The following is a 16631-nucleotide window of genomic DNA, read 5'->3' as shown; positions in this document are numbered from 1 at the left end:
CATCAATAACATCCGCCACTATCAGGAGCACCACCAGTGCCATTCCAAATTCTCCCCCTCGTTGCAAACAGCTGCAAGACGCAACACTCAACCTGTCCCGGCAGAACTCATTTTAGGCAATTTTCAGGTCTCAAGGTGGTCAGACATGGCTACTTGCGCTGCATCTCCAACCACGGTTGCGCCGATTGCTTGAATTGTTGTATTGACAAGCACAACCCCCCACAAATCTCTGGAAATAAATCGTGCGCTAACCAGCCTGCGCTAACTTGCGAGACCCTGAGCTGATGAACCGGAGATGCAGAGTCGAGATGGCTGTTTGCGTCCAGCACGATGCCTCGGTTCCGATGTGCATTTAATTTATCGCTTGCCGATGTTTTCTCGAAGACGATTTCTGACAAGAAAGTCTGGGAAAATGCAGTCGGTCGACCCAACCACACGTCAACCACTCATCACCAGCTGTCAATCTCTGTCACGCAAGGCTGGCGGATCAGCACCCGGTCCCACTGGCCGTGCACAGAACAATAGCAAGCGAGCTCTATTCATTACCCTTTTGGGATCCACCGGGCACCTCCCATTGACGGTGTCGCCGACCTCCCACTCCGAGCCGTCGACAACCCAACACATGTCTGCCAATCTGCCAATGGCATGCAGAGGTACGCGCCTGACTGCGACATGGCGCTCAAGAGCCCTGTTTTCGGTGTTGCTACCCGTCGTGGGTCGTGGCGTATTGGGTAAAATACTTTCGGGATCTCGGTCCTGGTCTCCTCCTGTTGACCGCCGTTGGCCCTGGGAACTTGCCTGGGAACTCGTCTTTGAGTAACGTCGGGCGAATTGTCTCATCCCAGCAGCCACTCCTCCGAGGAGGACCGGCTTGCTGCAGCCACCACGACTATGGCACTCTGCCCATAACTACCTATCGTTGGCTGGTTGCCTGCCTACCACAACCTGCCAACAATTTGATGCCCAGTGCACACGTGCGCACTGCCCATCCAAGCACTCACCCATCAAAGCGGCATTCCAGTTGCAGTTAGCCCAGCTCGGAGTCCTGCAAGAACTCGGCGCGGGGCCACGCCTCCTACATCGGTGCGGAAAGTTGTACGAGCCATTTCCTTTAAATTAGCGAATGTGATGTTTCGCAACTCGGTCTGGCCAACACGACGCGTCATCCCCTTGGATGTGTGAATACCCTGGCATGGTTACTGGCTAGGATGCTCACCAATAAGCAAGCTTTTTATGAGCGGTACCTGTGCTTTAGTGACTATTGTGTGGGCGCAAATGTATCGAAATTACAAAGGTTCCTAACACAGGGATTACTTGGTCGGCGATGAAGTACCTTATTGAACGTCAATTGTTGATGATAGTAGGCATGAAGACCCGCCAGACTCCTTGCACATCCGAAAGGAATGATTGGCAGCACTATTGTGTCACATTATTTTTTCTACATGGTGTGCTGTCAAAAGAAACTGGTAACGGCAAGCCACTCATGCAACTTGAACAGTACCCGATCCGACGCTAGACAAGTTTTGGGCAGTCTAGTCTCATGTACATGCATGTACGGATTACTCTGCATCCATTATTGATGTTATATTCAGCAAAGTCATTTGTTGCGAGTATTATCTACAAGGAAAAGGACCCCGCGTGTCCCACCAGGGTAGCGCTACCTCGGGCCGGTCGACTGACCACGACCGCCTGGGCTTTTTGCTCTGAGGTCAGGTGCCTCGTCGCATAGTATTCCTTTTCGAGCGCCGCCTTGACAGCATCCATTTTGTCAATAGGGACAAGGTGCACAGTGCACCCTCCCCAGCCGGCACCCGTCAAGCGGCTGCCGTAGGCACCCGCACTGCGCGCAATGCGGCAAATGTCGTCGATTTCAGGGCAACTGCACTCGTACAGCTCGCGGCACGAGTCTTGCGTAGCATTCATAAGGTTGCCAAGCTTCTGGTTCACGTCGGCGCTAGCTGGGGTGGCATTCTCGAGTAGCTTGAGAAACTGCACTACACGGAGCGCCTCACTAAAAACGTGAAGAGCTCTTTGGCGGATCTTGAAGCGATCGGCGTGGACTGTAAACTTGGACAGGAATCTCTTCTCCAGGTTGGCCACGGGATCGGCATCATCGCTACTGGTGGCTATAGAGGAGCCCTCCTCGGCTGCCAGGTTGGCCAGGTCCGCCGCAACGGATTCTTTAAGAACCTGAGCAAGTTCCTCGCGAGTGTAACCCTCCTCCTGCGTGAGCGTCTTTTCCGTGAGGCGGATGAGGCGCTGGAGCTGCTGCTCCGGGCCGAGCCCGGTCAGGTTATTGGAGGCGTAGACGTCGTGAAATCCTTTGAGACTAGTACGCAGGGGCCCAGCATCGAGGGGAAGGGTGGTGCCTGGTGGATTCAGGGTGGCGTTGAGATAGGCAGCGGCCAGGCTGCACTCGACGACGCGCAGGTTGTAGCGGGTCGGGGCGGTGTCATGCTTGGTCGAGGTAACAAAGGATTGGGCAATGACGAAGCCGAGTTCTGGGTCGGTGCGAGGAAACTTGATGGGCTTGGCATCAAGATGCGGGCTAAAGGAGACGAAGAGGGCAGATCCAAGCTCCGAGAGTACGGAAGCGGCCTGATCCATCCTGACAATGGTATGTTAGTTAGTGGACGGTTTGAAGCGCCACAGAGTGATGGAAACTGTGTCATGTGCCCAGTGTCCAATTACAGCTTGGTACTGATACAAGAGGCAAAAACTACAGGGAGCTTGTGGTGACTACTTACCCACCAGAGTAGACCCCAACCGATCTCTCGCTGACAATGGCAAGCTCAGTCAGTTCCTTCTTGTCGACAGGAGCATCGCTGTTGGCCGTTAAGACAGCCAGGGCACTGGCGCTCACAAAGGCAGCACTCGAGCTGAGACCGCCGCCGACAGGCACAGTGCCATCCATGATAACATCCAAGTCACGGGGACAGAAGTGCTCCTCTTTCCCCGCCGCCCTGGCCTTTTGCCTGAGCAGGCCCAGGGCCCCCTTGAGGCCGCTCATGAAATAGTTTGTCCACTCCGAGGCCGAGGCGTCAATCGCAATGTCGGCGTCCTTTTCGAGGACAAACGTGCGCGATGGAAATGTCTGCTCGTCGACGTTGCCGATGCGGATCGTGTACGTCGTCTCGCTGGCGGCGCTGCTGCTCGGCCGCGCAGACACGGCGAGGAGGGCGTCGGCGGTAATGGCCATGGGCAGCACAGCGTATAGGGAGTAGTCAATGTGCTCGCCAATGATGTTGACGCGGCCCGGGGAGCGAGCGACAAAGGTGGGCGACGCGCCAGCGTAGGCGGACTGGAAACGGGCGCGCAGGCGGTCCCATCGCGCTGCTTGCTGGGCGAGGGCGTCGGGGGGGTAAATGTCAGCCAGGGAGGCGACGAGGGGCACGGAGGAGGAGGAGGACATGACGGGTGGCGATCTTGTTCGAGGGCGTGTGATTGCGGTGAGAGGTCAACCCCAGAGTTTTTGACTCTCCCGACGACCAGGGAGAGGGATTGTGATCACGAAGACGAGATGATGATCAGGTTACACAGCAGACGAGATGGGTTGTTCGTCCCATGTTGCCATGCTGGTCGAGTTGTAATAAACTACTCCATCCGACGGCTATGGGGGGGTGGTCTTCCCCGCTGTTCGGGAGGGAGCTGGCTGGATTGGTGCGCTTGCGGGCAATTACTCGGAGGGTCTTTGTTCAAATCACAAACCGCCAATTTCCTGGAGTTGCTTGGGCCGACTTCAGGGGGCGTTTGGGGGGTCCGTTGTGGGGGTTTGGGGGTCGTGCTGCCCCTCACGCCGCCTAGAACGATGGCGGGGTTCGCTGCGTCATTGTGCTGGCGATATCCGTAGAGCCTGCAAATATTAGTTAAACTCGCACGAATATTCCGTGATCTTTTTTTTTTTGCTTTTTTTTTTCGCTTGGAAAGGGTTCTTCAACCTCAGAGGCACGTGAGGGTGTGAGTAAGTGGTGTGCGCGTTGGTGATGCGATGACGGCGTTGAGGGTTGTCGCGTCTCGTCTGGTCACCAGCACTTGCCGCCTGGGAAAGCGCACAGAACTGAAAAGAGCAGCCATGACCCTTTATACATTGCAAAATAAGCTCTATTTGAAGCGCCTTCACAGGCCAAACTCGCTTTACAAATTTTACAACTGGTCCATGCCGAGATTTCCCGCGCAAAATCGATGTTGTTTCGCATCGCGAGGTGCTCTAGGGTATTGCGTCACCACTAACTTGTACACGCATTTAGATCCATTGGGCAGTTCCATCCGATACGGGATAGGCACCTAGGTAGTAGGTAGCATATTCCCTGGGGCAAAATGAAGTGAAGCCACCAGCCTGACCAAAGGAATGGCTGCTCCCGTGTGGTCTGCCCGCGGCCCCGACGAACCTACTTTTTACTCTGGTAGCCACGACTTGACCGTCTCATCGTTTGGCTGACCTTGGGCGACAAGGGAAGCTCTCATCTTTTGACACGTCGAAAATGATGCAGAAATCGGCCCCAATTATGACATTTCCCTAGTGACAAAAAAACCTTCTCAGATTTGCTCCCGTCGCGCCGCAGCCGCCCAGGTGGCGGTGGAGGTTTTTTTTGCCGAAAAGGCAACTCGCGTCCAGTAAACGACGGCGACGAGCCTCACGCGAAGACACTAGGTAGTTGGATGCCAACAAGGCCAAGACTTGCCGGCTACGGATAGGAAATCGGACGCATCATCTCCCGGGACTATCCCAGAAGCATCGTTTGAATCCGGTCTGCGCCGGCACACGAGATCCAACGCAGGATTGGCGCTTGCCCCTCCTTCCTCTCTCTCCTCCCCCCCTCCCCCTCTTCCGCCTACAAATAAGCCCACCTTTCCAAAAGTCTGTGCCCTCTTTCCCTTCCTTCATCATCAACATCTCTCTCATATCAACTTACGCAAAATCTACAACGCAAACCTCCATCACAAAACCAAAACATTCATCATGGGTGACTGTGGCTGCGCTTCCTCTGGCTCCTGCAACTGCGGCTCTGGCTGCACTTGCTCCAACTGCCCCGTACGTATTTGTCCACGTTTGCCTTGGTGGAGATTGTGGCTAACATCGGAGATAGCACAAATAAGTGTCGGTAGCTGAGATTAGCTTATAATAAAACTTGATAAAAACACATATGATGGAGTCGAGTGTAAATGTCCATGTACATTCCAACGTAGATGCCATGTAAACCCAGCCAAGCAAGCCAAAGTCGCTGGCGAGTCATGCTAGAGATGACCCCCAAAGTCGGATCGCTCTCGCCCACGATGTTCGTAAATTGAGCGCAGTTCCAAGACAGCCATCACCAGCCTGCATCATGCAGACGCTGTGTGACCTGCAGACGCGCGCTCGCCCGTGACCATCTGGCTAGTCGTCGGGAAAGAAGGCCAGCACCGGGCTGTAGGCCAGCGCGTGTGCCAGCCCGTCGGCCCGGACGTGGCCCTTTTCCAGCTCCAGCTCTATCTCCAACTCCTGCTCCCACTCCTCTTGTTCAATCGGTCGGTACTCGGTCGGCGGCCTGTTGACGCAGCACAGGCACACCAGCTCAAACAGCAGACGGCCGGCGTACAGGGCGACGGCGGTGGCGGCCACGACGATTCCCCGCAGCCGCCAGCACGTCACGACGACGCCGTCGGTGGCGACGACAACGCTACCGCCGGTGCTGAGATTCCGCGCCGTCGCGCGCGCGCGTGTCAGCTGCGCCAGCCCGAGGACCCAGAGGCCCGTCATGAGCACGTCGTAGAGGAGGCCGACGGTCCGAGGAAAATACCGCAGATGCATCAGCGCGAGGCGGGCGAGGAGCACGACGCTCGAGAGGATGGCAAGTGCCAGGCCGGAGCTGACGAGGCTGTTGCACCAAAAAGATTAGCCAAAAAAAAGGAAGTCGGCGGTGTGCCAGGTTGGCCGATGTACCTCGTGGCTTCGTCGCCGTCCTGCTCGGCGCAGGGCCCGCCCACGGTGCATTGGAGCGACTGTAGACGGCCCGCGGTCACGGCCGCGTGGGCGAAGTGAAGCATCGCCGCAATGGCAAGGCACACCTCCAAGCCCAGAAAGACGCGCCGGGCGAAGTCGGCGCACGGTGTCGTCGTCGTCATGGTCGAGAAGCTGTTTGTGTCGTAGGTGCGGGGCTTGGGCTGTCAAGATCGCCAGTATCGGGTGCTGCAGGCCCTCGGTCGCCGCAGGGACGCCGCTTCGTTTCGAGCAAGACAATGCATACTGGTATTTATACAGAGGACATCATGACCAGGGGTTGGTTGAGTTGAGGAGGTTTGCGGTGCTTTATAAGGTTGCGGCAGTGATGTGGGCAGGCCATCCGGGTGGTAACTTGCTCATACTACCGCAGGCGGCGAGGGACGGGGACGGGAGCTGCCGCATTCTTGGACTTGTTTCTACGGAGTAGCGAGGGTGGGTTGAGAATGACTTTGAAAGTAATTTCGTAAACTGGCACGGATTGCACGCGATATATTGCTTTTGGTTGTTTATTGGCTCGTGCCGCTGAGCAAGTTGTGCATAGTGGTACCACCTCATGACGTCGGCAGGCGTGAGGGAATGTGCGAATTGAATTGCAGACTCGAGCCAACCTAGCCGAAGGATCAATTTAATTTCCAGCTCATATAGCTGCGACCTAGATGGCATAAATAAGTCATGTGCTTGACAACGGTGCGAGGCTGTCAACATTGACAAGTGTCGATGGGACTGAAAGTGTCGACGCTCCTGGCGCCCACCCTATTTCCACTTTGTCGCCTCGCTCCGCTTCCCTCCTGTGCTTTTCCGTCGCCTCCACGATGGAGGCTTCTAAATACTATTTATACTACAAGTGAATGTCATTCCGATTCTAGACCATCACCAAACCGGCGGGGGGAACAGTTCTTTGTCGGGGATGGAACCACTGTTCCCGCCCGCAACTCTTTGTCAATCTGCGACAAGAAGAACAATAAATGATCACCATGTATTAAATGACTTCATTTTACTTAAGCACTCTATTCCACCCCTGTCCCTTCTTCGTTTTACAGGAGGCCATGAACCGAACACTCACCGATGCCGAGAATCGACTTTTCTAAGCTCCGTGCGGTAGCTATTTCTGTGTGCATTTCTACCGTCCTCCTTCTCTACTTCGAACATAGCAAGGCCGGTCAGAGTGGCCCTCAAACGCCACTGCTCTACGGCGCTTTCACAGCCTGCATGATTTATATGCGAACACTCCGACGGTAGGGAGGTCTACCGCATCCCTTTTTGGCTCGCTTAGAGTCAGGCCACGTTAAGCGCGGCATCACCGACGACGTATAGGCTATACAAAGTGGTGATTTCCTCGTCGTAAGTTAACACCTAGGCTTGCCATTAGTCTCGCGTGCTAACAATTACTAGTGCCTTTGGGGCAAGATGCTATTTTAGTCCTTAAGAAGAACCTAATTCAAATTCTCAAGTCCAACACACTATACCCTAGAACTCGTGTATGCCTTTGGCGACATGGACGATAAATTCTAGATATATGCCTTCCGTTCACCGAGAAGTAAAGGATGTCAGTGGTTACAACGGCGACCACTAATAACAAAAGGTCTCGTCTGCAGGTATTAACGCTTTAACTACCCAGACTAGAAGTAGAGTTTTCCCTAGACACTCTAGTTTCTAGTCACCTTCTTTAAAACTATATAGGATAGGTAACTTAAGCTTATTAATATACTAGCGTAATTATAATCAATACTCATTATATCTACAAATACAACATATAACTACTCTGCGTGGCGAATACATCGTGCGTAGTGTATCTATATGGTCATGCCGCCTTTTCCATCACCGCTGCGCTATTGCTCTTTGAGAAATCCAAAAAAATCATGGGTATATTGCGCAAAAATGATCATCTGAATCATTCAAGATGCCCTCTATTTTTGCAATAAAAAAAAGATCACAATTCCCAGTGCACCTTCAGAGCCATGAATCGGGGACCGTTCTCATTGGCCAGCTCCGCGGCCGGCAACGCTGATGTCACCACCACAACACTCACCGTTTGCCTCGGTCACGCAACTCAACACTTTACCATAGCCGTCGGCTTGATGCACAACGGCCCGGCACACCACTCCGCCTGGTTCGCATTTGTTTACCTCATCTGGTGCTTGCGACAGTGTCTTTCTCCCCGCAGTCGTTCCTTCTTATTCTCCACAGTTGCCACCGTCTCTCCTTGCTGGCTGCCCGACTGCCCGCGTCCCATCACTCGACCCGCCACAGCCGACCCCCGACCGAGCATGCCATAGCCGCCCTCGCAGCCCAACAAAGCCGATTACCATCAATAAAATCTCACGATGGACGCAGGCAAAATACAAGAGCCCGCCGAGGTCGGCCCGACGCTCCCACCAGCCGCCATGGAGGCCATCACCGCACCGCGGGCCCCAGACGTGCCACGCCGCTGCTTCATCTGCCTGACCGACGAGGACCCCGCCGACGCGCCGAGCTCCTGGGTCGACCCGTGCCCGTGCACGCTTGAGGCGCATCAGGACTGCATGCTGTCGTGGGTGACGGACTGCGAGCGCTCCAGCCGCCCGCTCCTGTGCCCGGTGTGTAAGGCTACCATCGAGATGGAGGGCGCGTGGGACCCCGTCGTCGCGCTGAGTGACCTCATCGCGCGGCGCTTCACCAAGACGAGTCCGCTCGTGCTCTTCACGGCTCTGTCCATGGGCGTCCAATTTAGCATGCAGATGTACGGCGCCACGGCGCTGTGGACGTTTGCCGGCAAGGATGCCATGATGCGCTTCGTGATGGGGCCTGAGATGATGATTGACGGCCGGCGCACGGCACCGCTGGCGTTTGCGCGCGAACGCATCACAAATGCCCTGGTCCTGATGAATGTGGCCCCGGCCCTGCTTATGGGACACTTGTTCCCTGGCTGGAGCAACAAGATTTTCCTGCCCACGGCGTCATTTGCAAGTACCGACCCAGCGTCTACACGTATGACTGAATTCTAACAGCTGTAGTACGGCATTTACCATGTCCTGCACGATGAGCAGTTCTTTACCTGGCCGCCGTCGCCCCAGCTCGCCATGGCTGTCTTTCCCTACATCCGCTCCGTCTACTACAACCTCTACAGGGAGCTTGTCCTGCCCTACGAGACCAAGATGAACCGCCAGCTCATGGGGCTGCCGCCTGTCCCGCCCCGGCCTGAGCCCGCCGCCAACAACGGAAACCAGAACCCCAACGCGGCACGCAACGCGGCGCACGCCCAGGGCGGCGTCGTCGGCATCCTGCAGACGCTAATTGACGCGCTCGAGCAGGACGAGGCCGACGACTTCCCGCGGGCCGACGACTTTCACATTGATATTCGCGGCGAGGAGCATGTCGCTGGCGAGGGCGAGGGCGAGGATGGCATCATGCTGGAAGTGATTGTGGAGGAGTTGGAAATGGACGAGGCTGCCGGTGACGCGGGAAATGCTCCAGAGGACGCACCCGTTGCAGTCCCAGATGGGGAAGCCGTTGAAGCTAACGATGCTGGCGATCCCATTGGTGACGATGCAGCTCCTGCTCCAGTTGTACCTCTAGCTGCACAGCCCGCTGATGCTGCCGCCGAGGCGCCAGGCGCCAACCACGAAGCGCCGCCGGCGCCCGTTCGCCGCATGGGCCTCGGCGCCATCCTCTCCGGTGTGTCGAACGCCATCGTGACAGCGCTCATCCTGCCGGGAGTTTCCTTTGCCGCCGGTGAGGCGTTGCGCCTGGTGCTACCCAAGCACTGGACCGCGACGACGCCCCTCCGCAACCCGTGGACCGCGACTCTGCGCGGTGGCGGGGGCCGCCCTGGCCTCCTTCAGCAGCAATGGGGCCGCAGCCTCGTCGGGGGGTGCCTCTTCATCGTGCTGCGCGACGTGCTCCGCGTCTACACCAAGACGCGCAAGGTGACGGCGCTGTCGAACCGAAGGGTCAAGAACGTGGACCGCCCGAGACGGCAGCGAAAGTAGTGTAGTGGTGTGTGTGCTGTGGGGGCTTGAGATTGGCTGTATAAAATATGCATGGACTGGGAGTCTAGGTTTGCTTTAATTCTTTTCTATAGAATTAACTCTACGTGTTTAAACCACATAATCACATACTGCTTTTACAGCATGATCTGTCCTGGGAAAGTTCTGGAACGTGTGTAAATGCTTGGTTCCAGGCACACAGCGTACGTACGTCCGTCCCGAAGCGTTGGCAGAAAAAGCGGTCCACATTTTTTTCCTGCCGCCTTGTGCTTCCCGCACCCTCAGAACCTCACGTCAACTACTGCCGCGGCTCCTCGCTCTTGTCTACATCCCTTTTACCCTCGTCGTCGTTCTTGTTGCCGTCGACTTTTCAAAAACACACGGTCCAAAATGGTAATGGTCTCCCCTTTCTTTTCCGTCCAGGCTATACTGTACAGCATAAGCACTCACCTCTTTCCCCTTTCTTGGTCCAAAGCTACCCCGCCATCTCGACCAAACATCACCCCTCTCGGGGCCAGATCTTGACAAACACAACACGTTTTCCCCCGCTGAATACTGACGACTCTTTTGCGCACAGGCCGCTCCCTCCTCCAAGCAGAAGCTGGCGCTCGCCATCTGCGAGTTCCTCGCCACCTCGTCCACCGACGGCACCCTCACCGCCGACGACAAGGATTCCATCGACGTCGCCATTAACTGCATCGCCGAGTCGTTCAAGGTTGACCCGACCGACAAGGCCGCCGTCGCCCGCGCCATTGGCGCCCAGAACTTGCTGCAAATCTACTCCGTCTACGAAGTCGCCAAGTCGCGCAACAATCCCGCCGCCGCAGCCGCTGCCGCCGCAACCACCCCCGCGCCTGCTGCCGCAGCTGAGACCGCCGCCGCCGCCGCCAACGTTTCCGACGACAAGAAGCGCGAGGCCGATGGCCTCAAGAGCCAGGGCAACGCCGCCATGGCGCAAAAGGACTACGCCACCGCCATTGACCTCTACACGCAGGCGCTCGCGCTGCACCCGCAAAACGCCGTGTTCCTCAGCAACCGCGCCGCCGCGCACTCGGCCGCCAAGGACCACGCCAGCGCAAAGGTCGACGCCGAGGCTGCCGTCACCATCGACCCGGCGTACACAAAGGCCTGGTCGCGCCTTGGGCTCGCCCGCTTCGCGCTCGGCGATGCCAAGGGTGCCATGGAGGCCTACGCCAAGGGCATCGAGTACGAGGGCAACGGCGGCTCCGACGCCATGAAGAAGGGCTACGAGACGGCCAAGCGTCGCGTCGAGGAGACGGGCGGCGATGACGATGATGTTGCGACGCGGGGTATGCCTGGCGCGGGCGCGGGCGGCATGCCCGACTTTGCGAGCCTGGCAAGCATGTTTGGCGGCGCGGGCGGTGCTGGCGGTGCGGGCGGCGCAGGTGGCGGTATGCCCGATCTCAGCTCCATCATGAGCAACCCCATGTTTGCCAGCATGGCCCAAAACATCATGAGCAACCCCGACATGATGAGCAACCTCATGAGCAACCCGCGCATCCGCGAGATGGCCAACCAGTTTGGCGGCGGCGGCGGTGGCGGCGGCATGCCCGACCTCAACAGCCTCATGAGCGATCCCAGCATTGCTGAGATGTAAGTTTTATCGTTGAGGTGGCGGACTTGAAGAAGAATGCAGTACTAATCTCCATACACTAGGGCTCGCAACATGATGGGCGGTGGTGCTCCTCCTGGCAGTCCCGGTGCTCCTGGCGGTCCCGGCGCTGGACATTGATAGAACTAAAAAACGATTCAATGATTTCCTTTGTTGCATACCTACTCGTTCTTCCTAATTTATGTGAAAAATAGAGTTACATGTTTATTGATATGCCGCATTTAGCATACTCGAAGCGAAAAGTACTACAACCTGCCTTCCAGTGATACATGAAACTGCATACCTAACAAGACGTCTACCGTATTCTATAAGCAAATCATGCTGTATTATACCATTACAGTACCCGCCACGATGCAAATCCATACTGAAATCTCCTTAGGTGTAAACAACCCCAATGAATAAAGTGGTGTAAATGCTGCATATCCTCTGCCCATGTTGGGATTGTGTTCCATTAATACAGTGTAGCCAGTCAACTGCGGTAAGTATACATCAGCGGCTTCTTAGTTTGTGCCGACTGTAGTTGATGGGGCACGTAGGCTGCCAGATGGCCCACGCCCTCGACGCCCACGAAGCCATCCGCGCCCGCGGCGACTGCCACGGCTCTTGGAAAGAGCTTCGGTAGCTTTTCCGTCTCCAACGTGCGATGGCGGCTCGTTCTCATCATTTATATGTTCTGTTTCTTGAGTCTTCGCCTTTGACTCAGTGATTTCTTTGACTTCTGGCAAGGCACTAGAACCGGCGCGACTGGGCGTGTCTGGTGGAGGTCCCGCCTTTAGTTTGGGAAGCGATGTACGATTTGCATGGGGAGCGGAAACCCTGCGCTTCTTGCCAAGTTAGTGTGCAGGTTTTCCGAGTCTCTGCATTGAAAAACATACATTAGATACCGTGAACTCGACTGGCAAAGGCTGGGCCAGCTCAAGATCTCCATACGGCGGATCGCTCTTTGACTGAATTCGTCTCGAATAGCGAGGGTGTTTGTACTGCACGTCGGGCATTTTTCCCACTGAGTCTGTTCGTTCCTCTGGCAGTTTCTAAGCACTAGAGTCCTTTGACTCCTCCGCATTATCAGTACTGGGTGTAGGCATCACAAGCTCGGCCTGTCCCTCGTCTGCCTTGGCGGCGGCGGCAACCTCGTCTGCCCAGAGCCGTGCCCGCTCGGCAGACGAGCCCAGTTTGTCGTAGTCGCTCGCCTTGACAATTCCCTTGGGGGTGGCAGTGCGCGGTGTGAATTCAGGAGCCACAGGGTTCAACTTCGAAGCTTTGCTCATAGCATCGCTGTCGATAGACGTTCTCGCTTGACGGTCGCGCTTGGCCCTTGGAGTGACATGATGGACGGCGTCGCTAGAGTCTTGCTCAGACAAGGGCGTTTCGTCTCCACTGTCACTAACAGTTCGAGAGATCTGGGTACTTTCCTGCTCGGAAAGACTTGCTTTCAAGTTTTTCTGTTCATCGAGTGCCTTGGTTATGTTGAGAGTCGGACCTTTCGGCTGAACAAAAACCTGCTTTGACCACAGATCTGCATATCGTCCCTGAGCGCCAATCAGCTCATCATGACTGCCACTCTCAATCACTTCGCCGTGTTCAATCACAACAATCCGGTCGGCATTCATAATAGTCGACAAACGATGAGCGACAATAAATGTGGTGCGGCCTTGGCATAGACGTCGGAAAGAAAGTTGGATCTGCTGCTCCGTATCGGTATCAACAGCGCTGGTCGCCTCGTCGAGCAACACAATATCGGGCTTGCGCAGAATGGCACGCGCAATAGCAACACGCTGGAGCTCTCCTCCGGATAATTTCACACCGCGCTCTCCAACACGAGTCTGGTAACCATTGGTAAAGCCCACGATCTTATCATGAATGCAAGCAGCTCTGCAAGCGTCGAATACTTCTTCATCGGTAGCCGTGATTCTGCCATATCGAACATTGTTGATGATGGTGTCGTCAAAGAGAATCGGGTTCTGGGGGACAATGCCTATGCGGTCGCGGAGGCTGAATAGGTCAACGTCACGAATGTCTTGTCCGTCAATGCGAATCGCGCCGCCTGTCACATCATAGAAGCGATCAAGCAGGCGAAGCAGAGTAGACTTGCCAGCGCCCGTGGCGCCAACAAAGGCAACAGTCTGGCCACCAGGAATTTCCAAGTTGACATCCTTGATGACGCCTTTTTGCTCGTCATAGCTGAAGCAAACCTGGTCAAACTCAACCTTGCCAGAGACAAACTTGAGTGGGCGGGCATTCTTCTTGTTCTCGACACTGGGCTTGGTGTTCATAATGTCTAGCAGACGCTCGGCATCAATGAAATCGTCACTCATGCTTTTGCCTAGCTTGGCGAAGAATTGTAAAGGCGAGGTGAGCTGAGCCCAGTACATGAGCAACATGGCGAATTGACCAGAGGTGGCTCGACCGTGCTGGATGCGGTAGACCGCGAGAAAGGCAGAGGCCAAGAGTCCAGAAGAAAGTACAATGGTTTGAAAGGCGGTCGAGATGTGCCAGCTCAACACGTACTGTTGCTCCCTAAGCCAACGGTTTGCCACGGCATTAGCGTGTCGATTGTCCTCGTAGCCAATTTGGTTGAATGCAGAAACAGTCTGCCAGCCTAGGAGGCCAGAGTGGCGGACGTAGTGCTCCTGGTAGAGGGCATTCACTCTATTTCGATTAACAGACTTGGATTTAGCCACAAGGCGGCTGGCGCAGTGCAGGAAAATGGTGGCTGTGGCCATGGTGATAAGCCCTTCATAAGGTCCAAAGGTGACGGAGAGGTAGACGACGGCCACCATCATGTCGACGAGCATGGGAGTGGCCTGGAGAAATATGCTCTCGACAGCATTGGAGACGGCGCCGCCGCCATGAATAGCCATGAGCATGTCCGACGAGCTCTTGGAGTCGTGGAAGTCGGCAGAGAGGTGCATCATGTGCGAGTAGGCAGCACGGGTTAACGCATCGTGGGAAAAGTACTTGACGGGAATCCAAAGCCACTGTCGAACGAGCTCAATACCGCACTCGGAGGAGGCCAGACGGAGCACGGCATAAGTCAAAACAGCGATCCAAGGGCTGACGTTGTTGGTACCGCTGAGACTGTCCATGATGATGCCGGTCTGGCGAGGAATCAGTAGATGGAGTGCGTTTGAGATGAAAAGGCAGAGGACGACGGCGAAAGCTCGCATCTGCAGTGTTTTGTGTCCAACTGGCCACACATAAGGGAATAAGATCTAACAGGTTAGTGTATGAAGGTGGTACAACGGCGAATGGCTGGCTTACCATGAATCCTTTTACGTATTGAAACCAGTTGCCATTTTGTTTGAGGCGCTTTTCCATGACCTCACGAGCTTCGCGTTGCCTTCTTTCCCAGTTGTACTCTGCCTCACTCTCGGTCCGCGTTCCGTAGCCGGTAGGTTGGTCATCTTTGGGTAAAAGAGACTCGGCCTCGGGGCTTGGGTCCGAAACGGTACAACGGCCTAGTATAGCGGCGGAACCTAGCACTGCAAGCACCGTGCAGCGAAAAATGCTCAAGCCAAAGTCGGAGAGCACAAAAAAGCCGGCAAGATTGGGGGTAATGGAAAGCGTTGACCAAATGGTAATGACGACTTCAAAGACAAATGCCAGTGCAACGGAGCCCCAAAGCGGAATAGGTGAGGGACGGTCAGAATCGATAATGCGACTGAGCTGGATGCCAAAGACGAGGAAGCATGACAGATGACCGATGATAACATGCTCGTCAACAGTCCATGCGTGAACCAGAATGGCGTGGGCGCAGAGCAGAGCCAGCTGGGCGGCATAGGTGGCCAGAAACACACTATACGATGTGATGATGAAGCATTTGCTGGGCCTCAGAGGTCTGTCATCGTCTTTCAAGTCCTGAAGCGTGCAAGTGGCGACGACGGAAGCAATGGCGGAAAAGAGGAAAACGGTTGTCGGATAGAGGTAGCAAACGGTAGCGAGAGAGGAGATGGTCGCGATGGTGAGGGCCATGGCGGGTGTTGGTTGAAGGTTGAGCGCTCAGAAGTAGATGGATGGAAGGGACCAGTCCGACTTGAGCTATTAGAAGATGAACAATGAAGGCTGCGTCAGGAGCGTCGAGCATGAAGGAAGAAGAGCGCGCCGTGACTTGGACTGTCCGGGTAGGTGTCGAGCAAAGAAGGAGTGAGTCAAGCTCGCGACGAGGTTACCAGCGGGTAGCGACAGGCCGTCATTCATTGATTGACAAGCAGGCAAGTGCTATCCAGAGAGCGTGTATGGAGTACTGACTGGTGCAGGCAGCACCGAGAAAAGGCCCCTGCCAGCTGCAGCACCGGGCCAGTATCGACGAGGCCTCGGGGCGAAGCGGCGAGCAGCGATTGGGGTGTGTATGGACAGTGGCGTCTTGTGTAATGCGACGGGTGTGACAATGCACAAAATATTTTCTTGTCACGGCGGGCGTCTTTTGTGGTGATGACGGGTGGTTGATTAAAGACTTGCCCACCTACCGATGTAACTACCTAGGTAGGTAGGCAGCAGCAGGTCAGCCTGGGATATCAAGGTGCATGCATGCGCTGGGGGTTGCAGGTCCGAGGGGGTACGCACCAGAAATTGCAGACCGAGGGAGTACAGGCGTCAATGAGAGGAGATTGCGATGGAATCGGAAATGGGAGAAAAGGGAGACGATGGGAACGAGAAGGTCGAGACTCGAGAGGTTACGAGTCGTAAATACTGGATTGCAAACGCCAGGATACGACGCCGAGCTAGCAGGGCTTGGACGGCCTGACCGCCTGTTGTGTTCAGTGCTTCAGTGTTTGTAGGAGTTTTGGTACCTGTGTTATTGCTGTCCCCGGTGGATGGGCCTTGAGTAATGGCACATTCTGTCTTTTCTGGAGGCTTTTCTTTTTTTCTTTTTTTCCTTTTTCTTCTTCTTCTTCTTTCTTCTTTTCTTTCTTCTTCTTGGTTGTTGACTCTTTTCTCAATTTTATTTTTCCGTTGTACAGTCATTGTTGCCTGATCCTTCTCCCGCTGGCTACACCACATACCAATCTGTCACACTGTCAACCTGCTTCAACTCGGCCCAACACACGCCCAG

General features: G+C 55.4%; 6 protein-coding genes across 6 annotated transcripts; 4 read left to right on the top strand and 2 right to left on the bottom strand.

Moving 5' to 3' along the window:
- Positions 1-412: 412 nt before the first annotated feature.
- CCM_00638 (uncharacterized protein) lies at positions 413-909 on the top strand (the record flags this gene model as incomplete). The annotated part of the gene is made up of 2 exons (XM_006665798.1): positions 413-816; positions 849-909. 2 exons carry the CDS (start codon positions 413-415, stop codon positions 907-909), a joined length of 465 nt encoding a protein of 154 aa, XP_006665861.1.
- Positions 910-1617: 708 nt separating this feature from the next.
- On the bottom strand, positions 1618-3412 carry CCM_00637 (galactokinase; the record flags this gene model as incomplete). Its single annotated transcript, XM_006665797.1, has 2 exons — positions 1618-2608; positions 2748-3412. 2 exons carry the CDS (start codon positions 3410-3412, stop codon positions 1618-1620), a joined length of 1656 nt encoding a protein of 551 aa, XP_006665860.1.
- A 1548-nt stretch (positions 3413-4960) lies between these two features.
- On the top strand, positions 4961-6019 carry CCM_00636 (uncharacterized protein; the record flags this gene model as incomplete). The annotated part of the gene is made up of 3 exons (XM_006665796.1): positions 4961-5032; positions 5205-5280; positions 5349-6019. The coding sequence occupies 3 exons, from the start codon at positions 4961-4963 to the stop codon at positions 6017-6019; spliced, it is 819 nt and encodes a 272-aa protein (XP_006665859.1).
- Positions 6020-8304: 2285 nt separating this feature from the next.
- On the top strand, positions 8305-11698 carry CCM_00635 (Hsc70 cochaperone (SGT), putative; the record flags this gene model as incomplete). The annotated part of the gene is made up of 5 exons (XM_006665795.1): positions 8305-8835; positions 8974-9909; positions 10089-10148; positions 10523-11559; positions 11623-11698. The coding sequence occupies 5 exons, from the start codon at positions 8305-8307 to the stop codon at positions 11696-11698; spliced, it is 2640 nt and encodes an 879-aa protein (XP_006665858.1).
- Positions 11699-12609: 911 nt separating this feature from the next.
- CCM_00634 (ABC transporter) lies at positions 12610-15550 on the bottom strand (the record flags this gene model as incomplete). The annotated part of the gene is made up of 2 exons (XM_006665794.1): positions 12610-14790; positions 14840-15550. The coding sequence occupies 2 exons, from the start codon at positions 15548-15550 to the stop codon at positions 12610-12612; spliced, it is 2892 nt and encodes a 963-aa protein (XP_006665857.1).
- An 83-nt stretch (positions 15551-15633) lies between these two features.
- CCM_00633 (uncharacterized protein) lies at positions 15634-15949 on the top strand (the record flags this gene model as incomplete). Its single annotated transcript, XM_006665793.1, has 2 exons — positions 15634-15811; positions 15879-15949. The coding sequence occupies 2 exons, from the start codon at positions 15634-15636 to the stop codon at positions 15947-15949; spliced, it is 249 nt and encodes an 82-aa protein (XP_006665856.1).
- Between the last annotated feature and the right edge of the window lie 682 nt (positions 15950-16631).

This window comes from Cordyceps militaris (assembly GCF_000225605.1).
Source record: "Cordyceps militaris CM01 unplaced genomic scaffold CCM_S00001, whole genome shotgun sequence".
NCBI lineage: Eukaryota > Fungi > Ascomycota > Sordariomycetes > Hypocreales > Cordycipitaceae > Cordyceps > Cordyceps militaris.
This window is presented reverse-complemented; position numbering and strand designations above follow the sequence as displayed.